We start from the raw sequence: 24,759 nt of genomic DNA, 5'->3' as shown, positions 1-24,759 counted from the left end.
TTCCCGGCTCCCACACGAGTCCTGGCAGGTGACACACTCAAGCGTTTGTGGGTTGAAGGAACGAAGTGAATACAAGTGAACTGCAGCCCAGGGGACCACAGGCCCTCGAGGGGAGGTGTGTCAGCCAGCTTTGCTCTGTCAGGCACTACCAGGCCCTGTGCCAGGGGGCCCCCCACCCCTGCAGGACCCCCACTGGGAGTCACGCCCTGCCGGGCCCCGGGATAGCGCAGATGGTCCGCGGGCGGCAAGTGGTGTGTGACCCACAGGACTTCTGGCCCGGCCTCAGGACGCCAGCAACCCCTGGCTTTCCACTCTGTCGCTCATGTGTGGTGTCCCAGGCATGCCAACCCTTTTAAAGCCACCAGACAGGCTACGGATGAGCCGGGTGGCGGTGGGCCCTTGAAGACCCTGGCTACTCAAATGTCGCATAGCAGCGGGTCTGCATCCGTGTTTGGGAGATGGACAGGGAAACTGCTGCGGGGGGCAGGGGGACGCACGGGGTTGCTAGCGTGGCTGTGTGTGGTGTGCAGAGTGTCGCTGGGATCACTGCAGAGTTCAGACCCAGCCTTCTCGGACCCAAGCCCGTGGGATACCCAGAATTCCTTTCGGGGGTGAGGGGCTCGCTCTGCTGGTGGCAGCTCTGGGTCAAGAGGCCGAGGTGACCGGGGTCCCTGGGTGGAGGCGGGGAGGGGCTGAGAGGAGCAGAGGCTGGAGGGTCAGGCAGGTCCCCCGGGAAGAGCGTGGGAGACCGGCCGATCCGGGGGTCTCGGTGGCTCCCTGCGACTCTCCGGCAGCTGTGTTTGGCAGGAGGGACCGTTGCCCAGAGGAATTCTGCTCCAGGAGGAAAGGGGCAGAGCTCTGCCGTTGAGCGTGCTTTGCTCTTTACTGTGGACGCTGGTTCTGTTCGTTGAGTCCTTCACTAATACCTTGCACTGTGGGAGCGAGGGGTCAGGGCTGCAGAGTCCCCCCACCCTTGGCTGTGGGGGGTGAGCAGAGCCAGAGCAGAGACCTGTCCCCAGACCTAGCAGACACCGCGGGGGCTCAGGGCTTGGGAATTCCTGGTGGGGCTGGATGGAGACCCACCTCATGAGCTTTGGCCCACGAGACGTGATGGGGGCATGGGCTGGTGGAGGGGACCCTCCTCGTACCGGGCCCTCGGGCTGGGTGGGACCCAGCCCAATTCAGCACACTCTTGCCAAGCCCGTTCTGAAAGAACTGAAGAGGGAAATCCTCACATTCTCTTTAGCAGTTGATTTCAGTGGGTTTGGAAGCCGCTGCTTTGGGGGCATCTGCCCCTTCGTGATTCATTCATGGCACTCGGCTTGCGGCACCGAGGTGACTAAATCTCAAGCCCTGCTGTTCCTGATAGAGGCGGGAACAGGTGGGCTTAGGTGCACGTTACGTCCGAGGGCCGTGGGGACCGTCCTGCTACCCCTGGTGTGTCACGGCGACCTGGGGAAAGGTGACCCTGAGCCGGGGTGGGAGGGCTCCGCGGAGGAGGACCACGTGCCCTGGGTCCTCTGTGTCCCCAGAGCCTCCCCTGACCAGATCAGCGTGCCCAGCACCAGCCCCTGGATTCTGGACCCACTGTTGAGCTGGCCTCAGGCTGCTGCCAGGCCTGGTGGTAGCAGCCACCTCTGCTCCCAGCCTGGAGGCCACTGGCCCAGCGGAAGCGAGGCTCTCTGAATGCTGCAGGCTGGCAGGACAGGGAGGAAGGGAAGGCTTGTTACCCCGGGGGCTGGTCATTGCCCTGGACTTGGCTTCCTGGGCTTGTTTCCACAGATGCTTTGGGAACATTTGGGGCAGAGGCCAGCAGCCTGACAACAGTTGCCCTTCCGTGTCCTGGGACAGGATCCAGGCCCCAGTCATGCCCTGCTTGTCCCTTGTTTCACCCTCCCCGGGTCCCAGCCCCACCTCCGCCCCTCAGAGCTTCTTCTGTCTTGCCCGGGAAATGAGAATAAACTCTGGGCCTGGTGGGCCGGGCAGTGAGTGGGCACATCAATGGGTGGACAGGGCAGTGAGTGGATAGGGCAGTGGTGGGCGGGGCAGTGAGGGGGTGTGGCAGTGAGTGGACAGGGCAGTGGTGGGCAGGGCAGCGGGTGGGCGGGACAATGAGTGGACAGGGCAGTGGTGGGCAGTGCAGTGGATGGGCAGGGCAGTGAGCAGGACAGTAGGTGGACAGGGCAGTGGGTGGATGGGGAAGTGGTGGGCAGGGCAGTGGGTGGGCGGGGCAGTGAGGGGGTGTGGCAGTGAGTGGATGGGGCAGTGGGTGGACAGGGCAGTGTGTGGACGGGGCAGTGGTGGGTGGGGCAGTGGGTGGGTAGGGCAGTGAGGGGGTGTGGCAGTGAGTGGATGGGGCAGTGTGTGGACAGGGCAGTGGTGGGTGGGGCAGTGGGTGGGTGGGGCAGTGAGGGGGTGTGGCAGTGAGTGGACAGGGCAGTGGTGGGCGGGGCAGTGAGTGGACAGGGCAGCGGGTGGGCGGGGCAGTGTGTGGACAGGGCAGTGTGTGGACAGGGTAGTGGTGGGCGGGGCAGTGAGGGGGTGTGGCAGTGAGTGGACAGGGCAGTGGTGGGCGGGACAGTGAGTGGACAGGGTAGTGGTGGGCGGGGCAGTGGGCGGGCGGGGCAGTGAGGGGGTGTGGCAGTGGGTGGGTGTGGCAGTGGGTGGGTGGGGCAGTGAGTGGACGGGGCAGCGGGTGGGCAGGGCAGTGAGTGGACAGGGCAGTGGTGGGCGGGACAGTGAGTGGACAGGGTAGTGGTGGGCTGGGCAGTGGGTGGGCGGGGCAGTGAGGGGGTGTGGCAGTGGGTGGGTGGGGCAGTGTGTGGGCGGGGCAGTGTGTGGACAGGGCAGTGTGTGGACAGGGCAGTGGTGGGCTGGGCAGTGGGTGGGCGGGGCAGTGAGGGGGTGGGGCAGCGAGTGGACAGGGCAGTGGTGGGCAGGGCAGTGAGTGGACAGGGCAGTGGTGGGCGGGACAGTGAGTGGACAGGGTAGTGGTGGGCGGGGCAGTGGGTGGGCGGGGCAGTGAGGGGGTGGAGCAGTGGGTGGGTGGGGCAGTGGGTGGGCGGGGCAGCGGGTGGGCGGGGCAGTGGGCGGGCCGGGCAGCGGGTGGGTGGGGCAGGCACAGATGAATTTCCCTGGGCACTCAGGTCCCCTTGGAGATAGTTCTCCAGCCAGCTGACTGCTTCCGGCCCGGGGCAGGGAGAAAGCTGTACTTTTCTGTATTGTTCGCTGCCTGCAAGGTGACCAGTGTGCACGAACCAGCCAGCCCGGTCAGCTCCGGGTCAGCCCAGCGGGTCTGCTCAGGGGGCCATCAAGCCCTGAGAAATGCAGCAGAGGTGGCGTCGCTAACTCCCCCTGAGTCCGGCCTGTGGGTGGAGGCAGCTCCACCGTCATGTGGCAAATCCAGACGAGAGCTAACTCACTCGTCTGGAGGGCTGCCCAGCAGTCATCTAACTGGTGCCCCTCACGCCAAGCCCAGTGGGCTCCAGGACCCCCGGGAGCCAGCGCCATCTCTGCGTCCAGCAGCAGGGGCCGGCACCGGAGTCCGTGCCAGGCCGAGCCAGGAGAGGGCGGGCAGTCCTTCCGCACTGCCCGGAAGGCCTCCCTGACTGCGTGCTCCCCCGGGGGATGGGTGCCCCCCCAGACAAGGACGTGCGTCTGCTGAGCGTGCCCAGGGAAAACCCGTCGGAAGGCTGTGGTCCTAACTGCCCGTCCCCAGTGCATCGTTGGGCAGTGGATCACGTGGTCATTCAACACACAGCCACTGAGCACCTGCTGTGTCCCTTCTGGGCTGGGTACCGGGAACACAGAGGTGAATAAGACCAGCGGGTCCCTGCCCTACAGGAGGGCCCACGTCCTCTGGCGGGGGAGACAGATGGGCAGGCTCCAGGGTGCAGAATGCTTGCCTGTGACAGGGGGAGGGACGGGGCCAGCTTCCCGGAGCTGAGACTTGGCAGGTGTGCGGGAGAGTGGGTCCCAGGGCCCCGACCAGAGGAGCCGCGATCTGCTGGGGATTGCATGAGGGTTTCAGAGCCATAGCAGGGGCGGCCCCGTGTCAGCTGAGTGGCTGAGAGGAGCTCCTTGCGTGGAGAAGGTGTCCGGGGACAGCCGGGTATGCTCCAGCTCGGGTGGCAGCAGAGCGAGCCTGGACTGACCGGGCTGAGACCCTGGCTGCAGGTCTCCACGGTTACCATTTCAAGAGCCCATGTCCTTCCCCACCCCCACCCCAAACCCGGGGCACAGAGGTCCGGGCTGCTTACTGCGGGGGCACCTGGGGGGAAGCAAGAGCCCCTGCGCCGACTGTGAGGCCGCTGAGCAGGGAGAAGACAGGCTTGTTGAGATGGTCCCAGAGGCCCAAACACAAGGACGGGGTGACTGAGCATGAGTGAGAACGTTTTAGTGGAATTCGCAGAGGCTGCCGGGGTGGGAGAGCAAGTCTTGGTGTTGGACTCTGCCTCTGTGCAGCTGTGTGACCTTGAGCAAATCACTAGCCCTCTCTGAGCCTCAGCCCCTAGGCTTTAAGTTGGAGACGAGTGGGTGCTGACCCCTCACGTGGTGTCCATGCAGCTTGTTTGGGACCTTAATGAGAGCCAGGCGCCCCCGTCACTGTTGTAGGACGATGCTTCCCGGGACCAGGCTGAGCGGTGGGGACAGGGCTGGGTGAGCTGCCCGGCCCTTTGCTGGTGTGAGCAAGGCCCTGGAGGACACAACTGGGTATTGGGTTTGATGGTGAGGCTCCTTGGAACGAATTGGAGTCAGGGTAGGGAGAAAGTGAGAGAAAGCCCAGGTCTCCTGACTCTGGGAGAATCACCTGGACTTGGCCCCCTCGTGTCTGGGCTCCCTGACCTGTGGGACGCGGGGACGCCCTGGCCCTCTCCGGGGCTGGGAACCTGGCACAGGGAGGAGAGCACCGTGCCACCACCCACCTGCCTGCTCGGGACCCTGAAACATGCCAGAGCAAACCCAGGCGCCCGCTGCCGCTCAAAGAACCCAAGCCCCCTTCCGTCGGGGTCGTGGTGGCAGTGAGCCGGTGCTGCCCCGCCTGTGCCGGGAAGTGTCCCTCTCGGTCTGGGGGACAGTTCTTGTGTCACTGCTGCAGCTCTCAGCTTAGGGGCACTTTTCTTTTAAAACGACCGGTGTTTGTCGGCTTTGCAAAGAAGGGGCTTCCTGCCGTGAGCTGGAATAAACTGAACTGAAATAAAAGTAAGGACGATTTACCAGTGCCAAGCCCCTAGCAGGCTGTGCCTAAGTCCTCAGAAACAGAAAGCACCTTCCAAGCAGCTTTTTCCGTTTCATAGAGAAGGAAGCTGAGAGTCAAAGTTTTCTTTCAAATGTAGTAAATGTGTACGTACATCATTTTTGCTGGTAAAATAGGCAGCCTGGCCACAGGGACAGTGATAAAACAGACCCAGTGTTACTGGCCTCCGACGGTGCATCTCCTTTGCAACAGCACTTGACGTTGTGTTTTACTGGGGGTGGCCGAGCCTCAGGGGTCTGGCTGAGCTCCTTGAGGGACCCCAGCCCCTGCCTGCGAGGGGCCCGGGGAAGCAGGGCAGGCCTCAAGAGGATGCCAGGGTGATAACTGGGGCAAGGAGAGGGGATGGACCAGCTGGACGAGTGACCGAGTGCAGAGATGACCACGGAGCGTCACCCTCTCCCTCTTCTCTTTCCCTTCTAGATACAGAACCAGGCTCCCAATCAGGTTTACCCAGGCACCACCCCCTATGCCTTTCAGGTTTGTCCCTCCCACTACTGTGTCGGCCTCACATCTGGTCCTGGTGTTGTTCCATTCTCGCTGGTGTTGTGCTGAGTGTAGCCAGAGCTGGGGGTCATCCACTTGGCGGGGGTCCATGATGGGCGTTAGTGTCCTGGGGCTGCCATACAAAATGCCACAGACTTGGGGATCTTCAACAGCAGAAATGTATTTTCTCACAGTCCTGGAGGCTGGACGTCCAAGATCAAGGTGTGGGCAGGTTGGTTTCTCCTGAGGCCTCTCTCCTGGGCGTGTAGAGGGCCGTCTTCTCCCTGTGTCCTCACACGTTATCCCTCTGTGCATGTCTGCGTCCTAGTCTCCTGTTCTTATAAGGACACCGTCAGGTTGGATCCAGGCCTGTCCTAAAGACTCCGTTTAAACCTAATTGCATCCTTAAATGCCCTGTACCTCCAAATACAATCGCATTCTGGGGTACTGGGGTGTTGACTTCAACGTATGCGTTTTGGAGAGATGCAATTCTGTTCATAATGCGGCCCCTCCCAGGCTGCTGGCACCACTGCAGCAGGTGTGGACCACTGAGAGGGGCTGGACAGAATTCCAGGGGGTGGGAGGAAGGGGCCTGCTAAGAAAACAAGAAAGGAGCCGTGAGTGGGTAGGGAGATGGGGGCGCTTTGTGAAGATGGGTCCCATTTAGACGGGGCAAGTGGGAGGTGTGGAGAGTTAGGTACGTGGGTGGTCCCGGCAGGGGTGAGGACTGGACCAGGAGAGGGTCCAGGAGCTACCCGGTCACGCCCGACAGGTGGGGATGGACACAGGTGCAGCGAGAGGGGTGGGAGCTGGAGAAAGGCAGGGTCCTCGCAGTGATGGGGGGCCTGACGTGGGGGAGTGGAGGAGATGGACTGTCATCTCGGGGATGTCACCTCGGGGATGCAGGAGTCATGGTCAGAACCGAGGGAGGAGGGGCGGGGGAATGGTCCCAAGCCACAGCAGGCACGCGAGGAGCAGGCCACAGACGTGACGGCCGCCGAGTCAGACAACAGAGGCGGGGCTGGCGGAACGAGCTGCGGTACCTCCCCCGTAATCCACATGGAGAATAAGGTCTCCGAGCAGCACGGTTCCGCCTTTGCCGTTGGAGCGCGCAGAAACACGGAAACTGCATCGCTTGCTCTCATCCTCCGAAAAACAGATAATGTTGACGCCGTGAAAGCTTGGTGATCACGGGAGCGATTCCGGCCGGCGCTGAAAGCGTGGCTGTTTGCTTGCAGCCAGGGTCACCTGCTGTGTCCTCTGATTACAGCTGTGCTGTCGTTCATTCAAGCCTACATGCTTATTTGAAGAATTCTTTCAACCTGCAAATAAAAAGTATCTCGAGAGCCGGCATTTCTGTTGAGTGTCATTGCCTCTGAAAGGTTCTCCGCGTTGACAGTCTGCTTCAGCCTCCTCCTGTCTCCTCCTCTCCTAGGAAACCAGAGCCTCTTCAGAGAGCATCATTTCCGTCCCTGCTTCCAGCACCTCAGGGTCTCCGAGCCGCGTGATTTATGTAAGTTGGATTCTCTCTGTGGAGAGTGGGGAGGGGCCCCGGGGCCTGGGGTCGTTGCTGAGTGTGCCCTCGGAGTGGGGGGCCGGGGCCAGCACCCCCCGGGGGCCGAGGGAGCGATTGGTGCAGACCGTGAGGCTGGGTCGCAGCCTCCAGTGTGGATGTGCTGTGCGACCACGGCCGCCCCGTGATGTGGCGACAGGTGCGCAGAGAGGTGTGCTCACAGCTGTGGTCACAGAGGTGACGGTGAGCCACATCCGCATCGCCACAGCCAGGACTCACCTGCGTAAATAACGCTCGGGCCCGTGTCGCAAATAACGGTGCCGATCTGTGCCTGCTGCTGTGGGAAGTTCCTAACGTGTTTTTAGAAGAAGCATGTGAAGGGCAATACGTGTTATGTGATCCCATTTTCGTTTGTGCGTGTATGTATTTGTGTGCACATGTGTGTATGGGTGTGTGTGTGTGTTGTGGGTATGTGTGTGTGTATGTGTGTGTACGTGCACATACAAGTCTAAAAATGATTGCGAACATTTTAACGAATAGTTAGTAACAGTTACCTCTGGGTGGGGGGATTAGAAATGGAAGGTGATGGTTGTAATTATTTGCTCGTTTACTTGTCTAAGCGGCGAACTCCATTGCCTGGGAAAGAGCCTGTGCGGGGTGGGGGAGGGGAAGGGGGCGAGCCCTGGACCGGGTGTCCTGGCCCAGCTGCACACCCGAAGGACAGCCGGTGACTTGGGACGAGTCGCCTCTCTCATCCCCCCGCAACCCCGCCAGGGCCTCATTTTTCTCTCACACGATGGAGATGGGATTCGCTCTTCTCAACACTGCTTTTCACTCCCCAAACTCTCATTCTAGTTGGGCTAGGGCCATTCCTGGCCCTAATTCCGATAGGTGGTAATAACAAGGGTTCTAGTCCGGAGGGTAAATCGCAGGATGACCCTTTGCAGATGCAAACACGGAGGCTCAGAAAGGCAGCGTGAAGTCACCAGGCAGCTGTGTGCCCTTGGGCGAGATGTTAGCCTCTCTGAGCCTCTGGGAGCTCACCTGTACCTGGGGACCCACAGTGCCTGCTGTCCAGGGCCACTGAGGCACCGAGTGGGAGGCCCCGGGCACAGCCCTGGGCCCAGAGGGAGGACAGGAAACGCTCGCCCGCTGGGATTACTGTTATGACGTCTGTGCTCGTTTGCCGGGGCCACCGTAAAGCACCACAGACCAGGGGGCTTCAACCACACAAATGTATCTTCTCACCATCCTGGAGGCTGGGAGTCTTGAGTCAAGGTGTCTGGAGGGTTGGTTCCCTCCGAGGCCTCTCTCCTGGACGTGTAGACGGCCGTCTTCTCCCTGTGTCCTCACGTGGTCGTCCCTCTGTGCACGTCTGTGTCCTAATCTCCTCTTCTCAGAAGGACACCAGGCGTACTGGATCAGATCCCACCCTAGTGACCCCTTTTTACCTTAATCACCACTTTAAAGGCCCATATCACCAGATGTAGTCACTTCTGTGGTGCTGGGGGCTAGTGGTTCAACATAGAAATTTGGGGAAGCACGATTTAGCCCCTAATACCGTCATCATCATGAATAATAATAATAATGACTGTTGTTATTTGAATGAGAGAGTATCTGTGAAGCACTCGGCATGCGGCCAGGCATGGTCGTGTCCCAGACTGCAGCTACTGCTGGCAAACTGCTCATTAAACATGAACTATTATTTTTTGAACAAACTGGTGTTTGTAAGAGGCTCAGGTACGGTAGTGACCGTGTAACGGTGCAGTGAGCAGTGACCAGAGTCCCTGGGCTCTGTGATCACTGTTACTGTAAAGGTCATACAGCGGTAAGCAGTGGAGCTGTCTTTGAACCCAGGTCTCTGCCACCACAGAGCTTGGGTTCTTCCCAGGGAACCCCGCTGCTCAGCGCTGAAAACCAGCCCTGCTGGGTCCCTTCTTCCACCTGGCAGTTCTCAGCGCAGCCAAGTCCACGCCCCTTGATCGGGTCACATGGCCTCCCCGCCCTTGGGGAACACGAACTTGCCAAGGATGATGGTGGGCAAAGAAGTTGCCCACCAGCTGGGTGTACCTTCAGCCGAGGTAGATTCCAGCTGGTCGCGCCGTCCCAGCTGAGACAGACTTCTCGCTCAGCTAACACGAGTGTGCTGGATTCCAGTTTAAACAGAAGGCCTTGAAGTGTACACACTGCTATATTTTTTAAAAATTAAAAGTTTAAAAAAATAAGTAAATAGAAGACCTCGGGCGAATTAATTTAATCCTGTCTCCTGAGTCTGAAGCACCAGTTGTTAGTTTGACCCTCCAGAGGTGCCTTGAGTCCTGGGTACCAAGGAGTGCACTCTGCTGTGTCCTTTTGCCTCTCAGCATCCCAGTTAGATGCAGCTCAGAGAGGTGCAGAAGCTGGTCTGTGTCACAGCCTCTAAGTCATGGACCCGCCATCCAAGGACCTGCATCCATCTCTAACACATGGACGGACTCCCAGCACCATGGCCAGCGCCCAGCCGGGAAACGTCCCACCCTGGCCATCCCTCCCAGGTCAGGGTTGGTATCAACACCAGCTGGCAGTGCACATCCATGCAGTTCCTTCACTGAGGAGACGGGAGTCTGGTCAAGCAAGTGCCCTTCTTATCTCAGGCTCAGCCCCTCTGCTCTTCCTTCCATCTCCCTGTTGGTACCTCCTGTCACCCTACCGGTCACCCGACTCTGCTCAGCGCCGGGCACACTCAGGACCTCAGGACGGTGGTCCCAATCCGTGCACCAGCTCGGCGAGCTTAAAAGGATGCCAGCCGCCTGGTACCCGCCTGCTGTGGCATGGTTGTTCTCAAATGCAGCCTCCTCTCCCTGCCTCTCCCTTCCTGCCCATCAGGAAGAGATCGATTCCCCGCGATGTCCCTGTGTGCAGGAATGGCAAGGGAATTTAGCATGCGATGTGGCTACCATCTCCCACACGGGCTGTGAGCTCCTGGCGGGCAGGGGCCGTGCCTCACTCACCTTAGTATCTAGGATAAAACGTGCACACAGTAGGTGCTCAATAAATTGTGGGTTTTTAAAAGTAATCTTTTCACCGCCTTTTTCTTTATTACAAATGTAACCCACATTTATTAGCAACAAAATAGTGATTGGTGCAGAGGTGAAAATGAATACCATTTATAATCCTCCCAGCCAGAGTAGCCACTGTTAATATTTTGAAGCATGCCCTTTAGGTTTCTTTTCCTCTGTGTGCGTGTATTTTTTTTTTTTTAACAAAATGAGGTCACATCGGCTATATTGTTTTGTAACCTTTCTTCGGCATGGCGATAAAGCGGTGAATCGGCATAGCGTAAAAGCGGCATCGTTAGGTTGTATCATCGGTAGGATTATGTTAGAGCTATAACATCGTATACGGTCATATCTTTTTATTAGTTGTTATGCTGGTTACAGTGTAGGAGAGAAGAAAGCTAAGGGAAAACACTTGTACTTACACGCACTCCAGTGGCCTTCCGCCAATGAGACAACAGAGCCCGTTGTCATGGCAACCGCCCCAGGACTGGATGCAGGGAAACGCATCTGTGAGCCCCGCTGGGCAGGACAAGTGCCGAGGAGCCAGGAGCACAGCCACCTAGCCGGCCAGCTGGGGGCGGGCAGGCTTCTTTCTGAGCAGGGTCGTGTTGGTGGCAGTGGGCATCGTCGGGCTGCCTCCCTGATCCCCTGTGTCAGGGCAAGGCGGGCGCTGTTAACTGTGCACCAGGGCACTGAGCGCTGCGATCACAGCAGGACAGAGGTGGGTGGGCGGACATAGCCTCCACGGTGACCTGTGAATGCCGGCCTCTCCCAGCCCCTCGGCAGCATCGCCCTTTATATCGAGCTGTGTTGATGGTCACGAAATCCAGCAGATGGACAAGGCCCAGGTGGTATTCCCATTTTCAGGGGGAGACAAAGACCCAGAGAACCCAGCTGGCTTTGGCAAACGTGCCATCGATTTTAGCTCAATTCGGCATGCCTGCCCCGAGGACCTGTGCCGTGTCAAGCATGGAGTTAGGGAGAGGGACTCCATGGTGAATCGGTCCTGAACCCCCAGGAGCCACCAGCCTCAGGAGAAAAGGAGACAGATGCGCCAACGAAATCAGCACCTTTACTCACAGGAGAAGGGGAGGTGGTGGAGGGGAAGCGTGCTGAATCTGGAAGGACCAGAAGATGAGCCGGGCAAAGAGGCCTGGGAAGGGCATTTCGGAGGGAGGAAACAGCATGTACCAAGCCCTCGTGTAACCGAAAGTGCGGTCCAGCTGCTCGCCGCTCCAAAGCCAATAAGGAGGCAAGGCTGGTGGAAAGGAAACATTGCTCTATTTTGGACGCCGGCAACGAGGGCGAGGTAGAGGAGGACGGACTCCTGTCCAAAGGCTGACTCCCCCCGCTGACGATCACTGGGCAAGAGCTTTTGTAGACGGAGGGAGGGGCTCCACGCAGAAACAGCACAGGCAGCTCTGCCCGTCGTCTTGAAATTGGCCATCAGTCGTCCGACCGGCGTCATCTCGATGGCTTTAAGTACACTTAGTCTTCGGTTCCAGGGTCAGTTTATTCCCGTTTCCTTGAGGCCAATTCTTGGAATTGTGGCCACTTATGTCATGGCTACAGTCTGGTCATCATGTAGTTAACTTCTTCCACCTGGTAGGGGTTTCAGTATCTATAAGGCAGCTCCCAGGATACGGCTCAGAATATTATCTGTAGCCCTTAAGGAGGAGCTAAAGGTCTTTGACTTTGCTTAATGATTAAACTATTATCGTTTGGTCTCCTTTGACGGTTTTCCTTTGTTTCTGCATCTTCTCACTTCTCTGATTACACTTATTCTTTGGCTGAAGTTTTTCTACCGACAAAAGGCAGGCAGAGGACATGGGTGGAAGCACCATAGGGTCCTGCTCCGTTTCACTCAGGCTGTGGGTGTTCTGGAAACTGTAAGGGGTTGAGCGTGACAAGGGGCATGGGTGGGGGAGTGAGAGGCTTGGATGAGCAGACACACAAGGGCCAGATCCCCAGGGGCCTGAGTTCAGATTTCCCCGGAAGGCAGAGAGGAGCAGCTCAAAAATGCTGATCTGGCGGTATCACAGTTACAAACGACAGACTCAGGGTTTGAACTCAGGTCTTCTGAACGTTGCCCAGGGTTCCCAAGGGAATCGCCAGAGAGCTGAGACATCAGGTGTTCACTCTCTCAACCTACGTCACAGATGGCAGGGATTGCCCCTAGCATACCCAACGACTCACGTGAGCCTTGGAGTTGGTGGTCAGGGAAGTCTTCCTGGAAGAGGTGGGCTGCCGGACTTCAGAGGATAAAGGAAAGCTGGAGGGTGGAGGCTGAGCCTGGCACACTGGGGGAACAAGGAGGAGACACCTTATGGTGAATGGGCTGGAAACATCAGGGCCGAGTTTGGAAACTGCAGTGAGGGCTGTGTCACCCATCCCAGAAGGGGCTGCCGGAGGATGTGAGCTGGAGGACGACGGGGTGCAGCTGGAGTTTGAGCGACGTGGCCCTGGCGGGGAGGAGAGCCATGGTGGGGAGGAGAGCCATGGTGGGGAGCATGGCTCTGGACTCAGACAGCCTGCGTCTCCTCCCTGGCTGTGTGACTCTGGGCAAGTTACCTGGCCTCTCTGGGCTCCGGTTCTTCCTCTGTGAAGAGGACGTCCTGTGAGCGCCCCCAGTGCTGTCCAGGGTGGAAGGTGTAGTGTCATGCTGCTGTTGGTGGTGTTTGTTAGAAGAATTGCTGGTAGGACAGCCCCCCCAGAGGCTGTGGCTGGATAGGGACGCGGGCAGTGAGGGCCTTGACCAGAGCCGCCTGGGTCTGGGAAGGGGCAGAGAGGAGGGCGGTGGCAGCGTTGACCTGGCCGGGGGCACCGAGGGAAGCCAAGGTTGAGATGAGCGTTCCTGCTGGGTTTGGGGGTCGAGCCAAGCCAGCGGGGGCAGCCCGAGTGGCCAGCTTTTCCTGTGGCTGGCAATGCCAGGCTGAGATTAATCCTCAGAGGGGACCCGGGGGAAGGAGGTAACTGGTGTGTCAGCTCCAGGAGGGATGGGAGCCTGGGCATCCGCCACACCAGGAACTGGCTCGTGCTGGGAGCAGGCCGGGGACTCACGTCCTCTCTTCCGTTGGGCTCGTGGGCCATAAACATTCCGCCGGCGCTGGAGGGGTGCTGCAGGGACATGGGGACCGAGACCGGTGTTTGGGGGGGAACCTCGGCCCTGCTGTGAGAGCCAAGCTGAGGCGGCCACCCCGCTCCAAGGCCTGTCCAGTCAGTCACGCGCCCCCGGGCAGCCCCCGGAGCCAGGAGGAGGGGCCCGCGGGCGGTGCAGGGGAGGCGGGGCCCAATCTCAGGGGAGCGAGCACCCAGGTGGACCTCACCTAAGCAGATGTGGTGGCTCCTGAGTGTGTGTGTGTGAGTGGCTGGGTAGGGAGGTGTGTACGTGTGCACTGGGTTGTGAGGGTACGAGTGAGCGTGTGGAGGTGCGGGCGTGTCAGTGTCTCCCCTCCACAGCTGTAGGCGGGCATGTTCCCTGTGTGCGTGCATATGTATATTGTGTGTACGGGTCTGCATGTACGTGTTGGGTGTTTGCACGTGTGTATTTTATACGTGCACACGTGCGTATGTGCGTTGCACGCATGCAGGTATACTCGCGCATGCATCCATGTGTGCGTGTGTGTGTCTACATGTGTGTTTTCTGTGCCTACACACGTGTATTTGTTTACACGTACATGTGTATGTATGTATGCAAGCATAGATGTGTGTGTGTGTGGTTGTGTGTGTATTTAGACCACGGGCTGAGTTCTCACTGTCTGCGGGGACGCAGGTCCGTGTGCCATGAGGCTTCCCCATGCCTTTGCCCCCCGGCCCCACCTCTACCCACGGCTGCCGAGCGACCACGCCTCCAGGTGTGGGTCTGACCACCCCCTCGACTCTTTCCTTCCTCTCACAGGCCAAGCTGGGTGATGAGATCCTTGACTACAGAGACCTGGCCGCTCTCCCTAAGAACAAGGCCATCTACAGCATCGACCGCCCCGACATGATCTCCTACTCGCCCTTCATCAGCCACTCGGTGGGGGACAGGCAGAGCTGCAGCGAGGTACGGCCCGGCCCGGGGCCAGCCTGCGGGGCGTGACACCCATAGCCGGTCCCCTTGGCGTCCGTCCCCACGGCCGTCCGGCGGCCGCAGCCTACTTTACCCCCTCAGATAACCTGCGCCTCCTCTTTAAAGAATCCCCAGTGTGCTCTGGCCCCGAACTGCCCCTCGCAGACACACTGATGGGCCCCTTTGGCGGGCGCAGAAAGCAGGAATCTCGCTGGCGATCAGGAAAGTGACAGGAGCAAAGCGAGAGTCTCTTTATTTTCTTAAGTTGGGAAATGTATCCTGTTCCTTTGTCCAGAGCGCTCCAGGCCACGCTCCGGCTCTCCCCGCCCTGGCCCACTCCTCCGTCCCTTGAGTTCCCCGAGCTGGCTTAACCCCTGGTTGAACCCCAGACGACTTCTTCCCCTCTGTCCCGTGGGCAGTGTCCTTTGCTGGGCCTTCCTAATCACGGCCGCTCCTCTCCAGTTACCCTGGAATTTGCTGGTGAAGTCGCTTTTTCTTTTTGAGACTTCAGTGTGACTGGGCCATGGGAGTACCTGGGATGGAGAGGAGGCGCGTTTTGCCAGCTGTCGGCCACGTCTGTGTGCCGGTCACGTGTGGTGGCCCGGCATGGGCGCCCCACTCGGAGTCTCCCAAGGTGTAGCCGAGGCTCTGGGGCGCCAGGCTCGATGATGGGGTCGTGCAGGCAAGCCCAGCCTAGCAGACACCTGCTGCGGTCCAGCAGCTGGCGCAGCTGCGGGGCATGAGGGCAGGGCGGGGACAGCCCAGGGCTCCAGGGGTCCACGGCACGCTCACCGGTCATGCTGTAGTGGCTAGCCCTTGTCACTGATATCACAGTCATCACCCGTCCCTCAGGCCCGCTCTCACTCTGCACTGACACCGGGCTTCTGCGTCGCCCCACTTCCTGTGGCCCGGCACTTTGGGAATGACCGTCCCAGGATGTAGATGAGAAGACGAGGGTGAGGGAGAATGAGGGTGAGGGCCCAGGACCGTGCTGCTCACGGGGGCAGAGCTAGGGCTTGGGCCCTCGTGGCTGACCTTGGTCACTGCTGCCTCCGTGCCAGCTGCGGCCATTGCCCAGAGCGAGGTACTGGGGTTCTGTCCCTCCTCCATCTTGTGGGACCTGGAGGCCTCTGCCCTCCGCAGGCCCTGCCATGGCCCGGCTGGGAGGCTGCTCAGAGGTGTTCTCTGTGGGAGCCCTTCTGTGGGTAAATGGCGGAGTGGGCCACAGAACGTGGGTCAGTGCGCTGAGTTGAACAAACCCTGGCCTCGGGGCCGGACCGCTTCCCCTGCTCCTCTGGAACTGCAGCCTTCCAGCAGTGCATCCGAGTGTGGGAAGCTAGCAGAGGGAAGGGCAGTGGGCTGGAAGCACAGAGATCTGCCAGGCTTTCTGAGTCTCAGTCTCCCCTTCAATGAAATGGGAAGATTGGGAAACACTTTCCCCTTGCCGTTCTAATGGTACAAGAAAATGTCCCCAGTTGCCAGGGCTCCTCCTTGGAAACTCTCCACAGCGTCTTCCTACCTGTCCAGGAGAGGGGGAGACAGGTGAGCTTTCCTGCCTGGAAGCCCCGTTTCCAGAGCCCCTTCTGCCAGGCGCTCCCTCCCTAAGTCCTGGTAACACGTCTGTAGGTGGCAGGCGGTGCTCACCTGCTCCAGCGGGAGGTGCCTGGCAGTCACCACTCCCCAGGGCCCCGGTGACCCCCGTACCCCGCACACTGGTCCTCACCCCAAGCCCCGAGGCTCAGAATCGCACTTCCTTTCTCTGGGTCCCTTTTCTCTCTCCGGAAGAAACCCAAGGGTGATGGGCTCGCAGGGTGTGGCCACCCAACGCCCGGAGCCAACAGTCTTCCCTTTGGCAATGGGTCCTCGTGGGGGAGAGGCAGGGCAGGGGCGGGCCAGGATGAGACAAGGTCCAGACTCATCCGCAGAGAGGACTGTCTTGGGGACCTTTTCCTCGGGTGCCATGGACTGTGTGTCTCCAAAAAGGAGGTCTTGGGACGTGTGTTGGGTCTCGTGCTGGGGTTCCCTGCCGTATGGAGGAGGGTCCGTGGTGCAGATGAGCCTGGGCCGGGGTGCTCTCCTCCCTGAGTGACCACCAGGCACCGGGCCTAACGGGTAACTCTGTGTTGTGTCCACAGTCCCCGCGGCTGCTCTCGCCGACGCCGCCCGAGGTAACCGCCCCCGGCCCACCCCGTTTGCTCGTGGCGCTGCCACCCGGATGGTAAAGATAACCAACCGGGGCTCCCCTGGAGGGTCTCCCAAGCCCTTGACTGTGGCCTCTGACTGTGGCATCAGGCCGTGACCCTCTGAGGCTGGGGCTTCCTCCCCGGCGTTGGTTATTTTTATAATCATATCTCATCTGCATGCTTCCCTTGTGTCTGCCGGCCCTGCGATACGGACACCTGGGACACCTGTGTCTGACCTGAGGTCTGGGTCACGGCTTTCTTTAGAGAAAAAGTCCAGGGGCTGGGTTAGCCTGGGCTACGTCATGCGCCTCCAAGTGGGACTTATGGGAATATCTTGGGTCCTCGAGGATAAATGTGCTGAAAGCATTTCTCTATCAAATAGCATGGACTAGCAGCCCGCTCTTTTTTCTTGTTTCTCAAAACTGATCCGCGACATAGACAGCCACCAGTCAGACTCCAGTCTGCATGGGCATCAGACCTTGGGTCCAGGAACGCGACAGCCAAAGCCTGCACGTGGGCAACTAGCACCGAGCTGCCACGCCCATGTGTGGCCGCGAGCCCCGGGCACAGTGCAGGCGAGAAGATAGGACATCTGTATGATGTAAACTGGCCAGCGGGGCTGTGCAGAGGGTTCCTGGGGATGGAGGCTAGACTGCAGGGCTGTAGCCATCCCAGGGGAGAGAGTGTGCCCATGGCCGGGATGGGCCAGGCCGAAGGGGCTCGGGGTGAAGCATGGGTGGGGCCTGGCAGGTGTGGTCCCAGCGTGAGGGCTGCCTGAGTGGAGCGTGCAGGTGGGCACACAGGCAAGCTTTAAGGACAGTGGCTCCGTGGGTTCTGCTAAAGAGCAAGCCCTAGGAGGCGGGAGGTCAGCTTGGAAGGGCGTGGGAGCCGTGAGCGCCAGACCCAGACTCTTCCATTACTCATCCCACGCTAGCCTGGAGGGGCAAAGCGGCAGCGTCCACCCCACGGCAGGACGCTGGCCCGTGTCGTGACTCAGGCCAACGTGCCGAGCTGTGGCAGGCGGGCGGTCTGCTCTGCCCCCGTGCCACAGTGCCACGCCATCTCATGCCACCTGTCACCTGCCCTGACCACCCCAGACAGTGGCCATCCTGCTTGAATGGAGTCTGCGTTGTCAGTGCTGTGGGTCTGACTCAGCTGGGCTTCTGGGCCGGGACGGGGGCCTTCTTCTTACTGCCCGCACCTGGGGAGCCCCCATCAAGGCCGGGGGGGAATACAGAATCTCAGTGGTTCTCAAACTGTGTTCCGAGGGGCCTTGGGTGCCAGGAAGGATGGGGTGAGAGGGGATGTAGGTGGATGCAGGTGCCTCTGCCTCCTCTGTGGGAGCCCCAGCTACAAGGAGGGGCTGCTAGAGGCGTGGGCGGGACCCTGCCCTCCAGTACCTGGCAGGCACGGGGACAACGCTCAGGCCGAGGGGAGTGTCAGCACCAAGGCCAGCCCCCCGTCTGGCTCTTCAGATGTGCCCTGGAAGGTGGGGGGACTGCGTCCTGGGGCCGTGTTGAGTCAGCCTCTTGGGTCAGGAGAGCAAACGCTGAGTGGAGGGCAGAGGGGTGGGTGGATACGGGTGGGCGGTGCTCTCGGCGCCGGGGTTCACCAGGCTGTCTTCTCCCAGGGGTATCAGGATGACCGCTCCTACAAGCAGTGCCGGACCTCCAGCCCAAGCTCCACCGGGTCGGTCAGCCTCGGCCGTTACACCCCGACCTTGCGGTCGCCCCAGCACTACAGCCGTCCAGGTACACGCCCCCCGCGGCCTCTTTTCCCCCCGTGAAGCTGGGCTTCTTGTGGCTTTTCCTCTTATGAGTCTGTCTCTTACTTTAGCACCTGGAGAAACGACCGACAGGGCGTGGGATTGCCAGTGGGTGATGGAGAGCCCGTCCTTTTAATGAATGCAAAGGCCCTCTCGTGCCGGGGCAGGGAGGTTAAGTGCAGAGGCAGCTGGTTACCCCGTTGGTTAGAGGAGCCGTCCTGTGAAGCACACAAGGCAGCGCTGGGCACGTAGAATCCAGCTCATGTGTCAGTAGCAAGAGATGTCAGGAAGGTAAAACAGCACGAAGGCCAGGAGACCAGGGGTCACTTAGCTCCAAGCTCGCGTGGTTCTGGGAAGGTTTGCACTACGGAGACAAAATCAACGCACAAAAGCTAGAGTCAGCATACGCATTGACACTTCACCGGTAGCTGGGTTAGTGGCCCCAAAGACAGCTGTCCCCAGGGGCCACTGCCAGCCCCCTCCCAGTGGGGAGAAGCCCGAGGAGGATCCTCTACCCCATCCCACCTCATCCCCCGCCTGGCGCCCAGCTATGTATTCCATTCCTTTCCCTTTTAAAAATCCGCGTTGCCCTCAGTGTGTCCAAGCCACAGGGACTCCACACAGAGGCTGCTTCCTGAGGGATTTTTGCAAAGCATCTCCTCCTCGGCCAGCTGTTGCATGGCTCTATCCTCACCTCCATGGACTCAACTCTGATTTTTGCAGCCCTTGTGGAAAAATCAAAACTCATTCATTTGCAAAGTTATTTTCATGGACTCCCTGCAATGTGCCTGGTACTTACTGCTCAGTAGATGTTTGGAAAGTGGGTGAGTGAGTGAATGAATGAATGAATGAGCGAGTGACCAGGTGACCAGGTGACCAGGTGAGCCCAGGAGAAGGGCTGTCAGCCTCTGCTGACCCCTGCCCACCATATTTGGGTCTTCTGGCCTTGTTGGTTGTGCCTGGTCAGGTGGTCACCCCAGAGCTGAGACCCAAATCTCTCCTGGCCAAGGCCGGGGCACGTGTCAAGTGACAGAGCACTCCCCGGTCTGGCCATCTGCCCTCCACGTGGGCCCTGGATCCCAAGGAGCCCCCTAAGTGGGGCAGTGGGCAGGGCTCAGGGGCCAGCAGCTCCCACCCAGCAGGCCTGGGGGCGCTGCCACCCTGACCCCAGAGGGCAGGGCTTCCTCACTCGGAACCCGGGGCAGACTGGCCCAAAGTGTACTTAGCGGCGCCCCTTCAGGTGCCTCAGAAAGGTGTGCATTCCTCGAGAGAGGAAGCACAAATGTTCCTAGCAGAGCGGGGCCTAGGAATATTTTGCGGCTTTGTGGCCCCGAGCGCAGGGCCGACTCTGACTTGTTCTCTGTTGCCCGCAGCTGGTACTGTGAGTGTTGGTACCAGTAGCTGCCTGTCCCTGTCCCAACACCCAAGCCCTACATCCGTGTTCAGACATCATTACATCCCCTACTTCCGAGGTAAGGCGCTCAGGGCTGCGGGCTGTGATGCAGGGCCGGCCGTGCGTCTGTGTCTCGCTGTCCTGTGTGCGCCGCATGGCTTCCCCGAGCCCGTGTCTCACGCCCATGCTCCCCGCTTTGCGTCTTGTGTGTCCAGCTCTGTCGGCGTGTACACGTTCCCAGGAAGTAACTTGTGTCAGGGAGCAAGCAGCGAGGCAGGAAGAGGGGTCTCGGACCTACCCAGCGCCCACCCTTGGGCTGGTGCCCAGAGCCTTTCCCTAAGTCATCTCCTTTTCTTTCCCGTGTCAGCTCGGCAGGTGCGGGGACCGCTAGCCGTGCTTATCGGGAGCAAATGCTAAGGCACAGAGGGTGGAGATGTCCACGACCTCAGCTCCTGGTGGCCGGGCGGGAGGCATACCCCGCACGGCTGCAACTCCTCCCAGGGCGCAGACCTACCCGCCTTCCCCACCCATGCCCGGGCACGCGTGTGTGAGTCACACCAGGAAAAGGACCAATTCCTTTTCAGTCCGTATATTACGGGCTGAATTACGTCCCCCCAAATTCATATGTTGAAGTCCCAACCACCAGTGTGACTGCGTTTGGAGAAGGGGTCTTTAGGAGGTTATTAGGGTTACGTGAGGTCATACAGGTGGGGCCCTAATCTGATAGCGTGGGTGGCATTTAAGAAGAGGAACAGACGCTCTCTCTGCACGCGCTCAGAGGAGAGGCCACGTGAGGACAGAACAGTTGTCTTCAGCCAAGAGGAGAGGCCTCACCCAAAACCAAGCCTTGCCAGACCTTGGTCTGGGACTGCCAGCCTCTGCAGCTGTGAGAAATGAATGTCTGCTGTGTAAGCCACCAGCTGTGGTCCTTTGTTACGCAGCCCTAGCTGATTAATACATCATGGAAAGACTCCCAGGGCACGAGAGGAGCAGCAATGATCTCTTGCTGATTCCCCCAGACGCGTGTTAAGGTCCCCGTTCCTTACAGTTGCTGAGTGGTGAAAGTTTCAAGAGAACCTTCTGTCCCCGAGGGGCCAAGGGAGGACAGCTCAGCTGGATTATTCCATCATTGGATGGTCACCTGGCAGGGCTCCTTGGAACTTGGACCGTTCTCATTGTCATCATCACCTGTTTGCCTGACTCCATCAGCCTAACTGAGAAGAGAACCCCTGGTCATCGGAGTGCCTTCCTCTCCTCTTAGTGGACCTATCCCCACAGTTCATGGCCTGTTCTGGACGTACTGACTCTTCTGAGAAGCAGCAAAGCCCCAAATCCTGTGAGCGGGAGAGCAGCGCACAGGGCCTCTTGCACACCCACGTGGCACAAGGGTGTCGCGTGGCCGGGGTGTGCCCTCACCCAGAGGTGGACCGAAGACTCGCTGCAAACTGGAGTGAATTTGACCTTTGGACAAGTCACAGCAGGTCACCAAGGAGGGATGCCTCTTCTTCCTTTGCTTGAAGGTCAGAAGAGCACAGGGCTTTCCTCCCGCCTGACGTGGCCCTGCTTTGGGGTCCCTGGCAGAGGTGCGGCCCAGAGGCGAGGCCAGACGGCAGGACCCTTGCCCTCTTGGCTGCTCTAGCCTCGCGCCCCGGGGCAGCCCCTTGTGAGCTGGGCTGGCTGCCTGGGGGCGGTTTTGCCTACGTCCGTCCAGGCTGGGGCAGGAGCCAGAGCAGACCCGGTGACGGTCCCTCCGCCGCCCCTCAGGGGCCTCCACCTCGAGTTCTTACTGCGTCAGGCGACCTCAGCCCAGGACGGACCCCCTGGGCAGCTGCCCCCGGCCTGCAGCACCGCATCCTCAGCCACGTGAGAGAGGGCCAGGGAGGGAGGCCGAGGGAAGGGCAGCCCACTCACCTCAGGTAGGGGCAACGAGGCCCTTCCTTCCATCCTGTGCTGCGGGCAGGCGGGGCAGGCAGGCCCCCACCCCACTGCCCACCAAAATGTGGTTTAGAAACCACATTTCTAAATGTCATAGCCCTTCCAACGGTGTCCCTGAGGTCAGGGGGCACGGTGCCCTGCGGTCTGCTCCAGGTGGGCACTGGCCCCGCGGTGGGCAGGGCTCTGCTCCGGTTCCCTCCTGGCTGCTTTGGCCCCCAGTTCTCTTTTTTTTTTTTTTTTTTTTTTTTAACATCTTTATTAGAGTATAAATGCTTTACAATGGTGTGTTAGTTTCTGCTATATAACAAAGTGAATCAGCTATACGTATACATATATTCCCATATCTCCTCCCTCTTGCGTCTCCCTCCCACCCCCCATCTCACCCCTCTAGGTGGACACAAAGCACCCAGCTAATCTCCCTGTGTGATACAGCTGCTTCCCATTAGCTATCTATTTTACATTTGGTAGTGGATATATGTCCATGCCACTCTCTCACTTCGTCCCAGCTTACCCTTCCCCCTCCCCGTGTCCTCAAGTCCATTCTCTACGTCTGCGTCTTTATTCCTGTCCTGCCCCTATGTTCTTCAGAACCATTTTTTTTTTAAGATTCCATATATATGTGTTAGCATACGGTATTTGTTTTTCTCTTTCTGATTTACTTCACTCTGTATGACAGACTCTAGGTCCATCCACGTCACTACAAATAACTCAGTTTCGTTACAAATAACTCAGTTTCGTTTCTTTTTATGGCTGAGTAATATTCCATTGTATATATGTGCCACATCTTCTTTATCCATTCATCTGTCGATGGACACTTAGGTTGCTTCCATGTCCTGGCTATGAACTGCAGTGAACATTGTGGTACATGACTCTTTGAATTACGGTTTTCTCAGGGTATATGCCCAGTAGTGGGATTGCTGGGTCATATGGTAGTTCTATTTTTAGTTTTCTAAGGAACCTCCATACTGTTCTCCATAGTGGCTGAACCAATTCACATTCCCACCAACAGTACAAGAGGATTCCCTTTTCTCTACACCCTCTCCAGCATTTATTGTTTGTACATTTTTTGATGATGGCCATTCTGACCGGTGTGAGATGATATCTCATTGTAGTTTTGAGTTGCGTTTCTCTAATGATTAATGATGTTGAGCATCCTTTCATGTGTTTGTTGGCAATCTGTATATCTTCTTTGGAGAAATGTCTGTTTAGGTCTTCTGCCCATTTTTGGACTGGGTTGTTTGTTTTTTTGTTATTGAGCTGCATGAGCTGCTTGTAAATTTTGGAGATGAATCCTTTGTCGGTTGCTTCTTTTGCAAATAGTTTCTCCCATTCTGAGGGTTGTCTTTTCGTCTTGTTTATGGTTTCCTTTAATGTGCAAAAACTTTGAAGTTTCATTAGGTCCCATTTGTTTAATTTTGGTTTTATTTCCATTTCTCTAGGAGGTGCGTCAAAAAGGATCTTGCTGTGATTTATGTCATACAGTCTTCTGTTTGTGTTTTCCTCTAAGAGTTTTATAGTGTCTGGCCTTCCATTTAGGTCTCTAATCCATTTTGAGTTTATTTTTGTGTATGGTGTTAGGGAGTGTTCTAATTTCATTCTTTCACATGTAGTTGCCCAATTTTCCCAGCACCACTTGTTGAAGAGGCTGTCATTGTATATTCTTGCCTCCTTTATCAAAAATAAGGTGACCATATGTGCATGGGTTTATCTCTGGGCTTTCTATCCTGTTCCATTGATCTATATTTCTGTTTTTGTGCCAGTACCATACTGTCTTGATTACTGTAGCTCTGTAGTATAGTCTGAAGTCGGGGAGCCTGATTCCTCCAGCTCTGTTTTTCTTTCTCAAGATTGCTTTGGCTATTCGGGGTCCCAGTTCTCTTTGTTCAGAAATTAGACAAAGCCCCCTGCCCTCCTCTCTGGTGCAGGATGCAGGGGAGTCTGGCACCCATGGCTCTGCCCCCTGCCAACTTCAAGGGCCGTCTGTGACCTCAGGAGCCCCGGCCTTTTGCCAGGACTCACCCCTGGGGAGACCAAGGCTCAGGGACAGGTCGCTGGGCAGAGCCCAGAGGCAGGCCCTCGTTCACCAGGTGCGTCCACCTGCCGGCCGTGGGGCCACCACTTCTCCCCGACACCTCTCACTGAGGCCCACGGGCTCTGGCGCATCCCAGCCCGTGGGCACTCTGCAGCCAGCTGTGCCAAGGACCGCCTGCCTTCTTCTCAGCTGGTCACGGGACCTGGCATCCACCCACGCTCCGCGGAAAAGCCTTCCCTGGTCTCTCCTCACAGCATCTTCAGCTTCTTTGGCTCCTTAGGTGGAGATTTTCCCTCTGGACGGCACTGTGGGTGGAGGGCTCACCAAGGAGAGGCCAGCGCTTGCCCTGATCTGGCCAGATGCCGCTCCTTCCCACCCACCCCCATCCCAGACACACCTTCCCACCGTGTCCTGGTGCCCGGGGCCACCCTCCTGCCGGGACCTGCGTGCAGTGTAGGTGCCAGTGACAGCCGTTTACGCTTTAGTATGAATTTCAGTCCCCAGCGTCTCCCAGGACAGTGTCGGGTTTAAGACTGACTTCGCAGCTGTTAAGGAGAGAGGCCGCGGGACCGCAGGTGAAAACAAGCGGAAGTGATGCTGCCGAAATCGCCTTGCTGGGCAGTGACGGGAAGCGACTGCCGAGCCTGCTCCCGGCAGGGCGTGAGAGCGAGAGGAGGGGCTGCAGATGCGGAACCTCAGGTCAAGGCCACTCCCCCACCCACCCGCTGCGCCCGTAGCCATCTCTTCATCTCGCCCCCATTCTGGGGCCCTCCACCTGGTGGCTTTGGCTGACTCAGGTGGCACGTGGCAGTGAGAGGGGCAGGTGGAAACCCACCCACGTCTTGGTGACCCGTGGGGTCCCTGCAAGGGGCTGGGGGCCGGCCTCGCCTCTGGTCACCTTGAGCAGACCCACAGGAGCAAGTGAGGGGGCTCCCGAGGGCAGAGCTGGGATAGCTGAGCAGCAGAATGAAGGACGTGGTGTTGGATCGTAAAGCAAAGTACAGACGTCCGCGCGTCCACACCGATACAAAGGAACGACTGGACAAATAAGTAACTGGGGGAGAAGAGACAAACTCCCGGCAGAAGAATCCCCAATCATTCACGCGGAC

General features: G+C 58.6%; 1 protein-coding gene across 1 annotated transcript in view; it reads left to right on the top strand.

Moving 5' to 3' along the window:
* Nucleotides 1–24,759, top strand: part of ABLIM2 (actin binding LIM protein family member 2) — a 111,953-nt gene that overhangs the window by 45,084 nt on the left and 42,110 nt on the right. Inside the window, exons 11-14 of the mRNA XM_065877288.1 lie at nucleotides 7,176–7,253; nucleotides 14,190–14,336; nucleotides 18,156–18,276; nucleotides 19,664–19,762. Of these exons, the coding sequence (XP_065733360.1) occupies nucleotides 7,176–7,253; nucleotides 14,190–14,336; nucleotides 18,156–18,276; nucleotides 19,664–19,762 (445 nt within the window). The remainder of the gene's footprint in view (nucleotides 1–7,175; nucleotides 7,254–14,189; nucleotides 14,337–18,155; nucleotides 18,277–19,663; nucleotides 19,763–24,759) is intronic.

The sequence above is a fragment of the Phocoena phocoena genome, chromosome 5 (assembly GCF_963924675.1).
Source record: "Phocoena phocoena chromosome 5, mPhoPho1.1, whole genome shotgun sequence".
Taxonomy (NCBI): Eukaryota; Metazoa; Chordata; class Mammalia; order Artiodactyla; family Phocoenidae; genus Phocoena; species Phocoena phocoena.
This window is presented reverse-complemented; position numbering and strand designations above follow the sequence as displayed.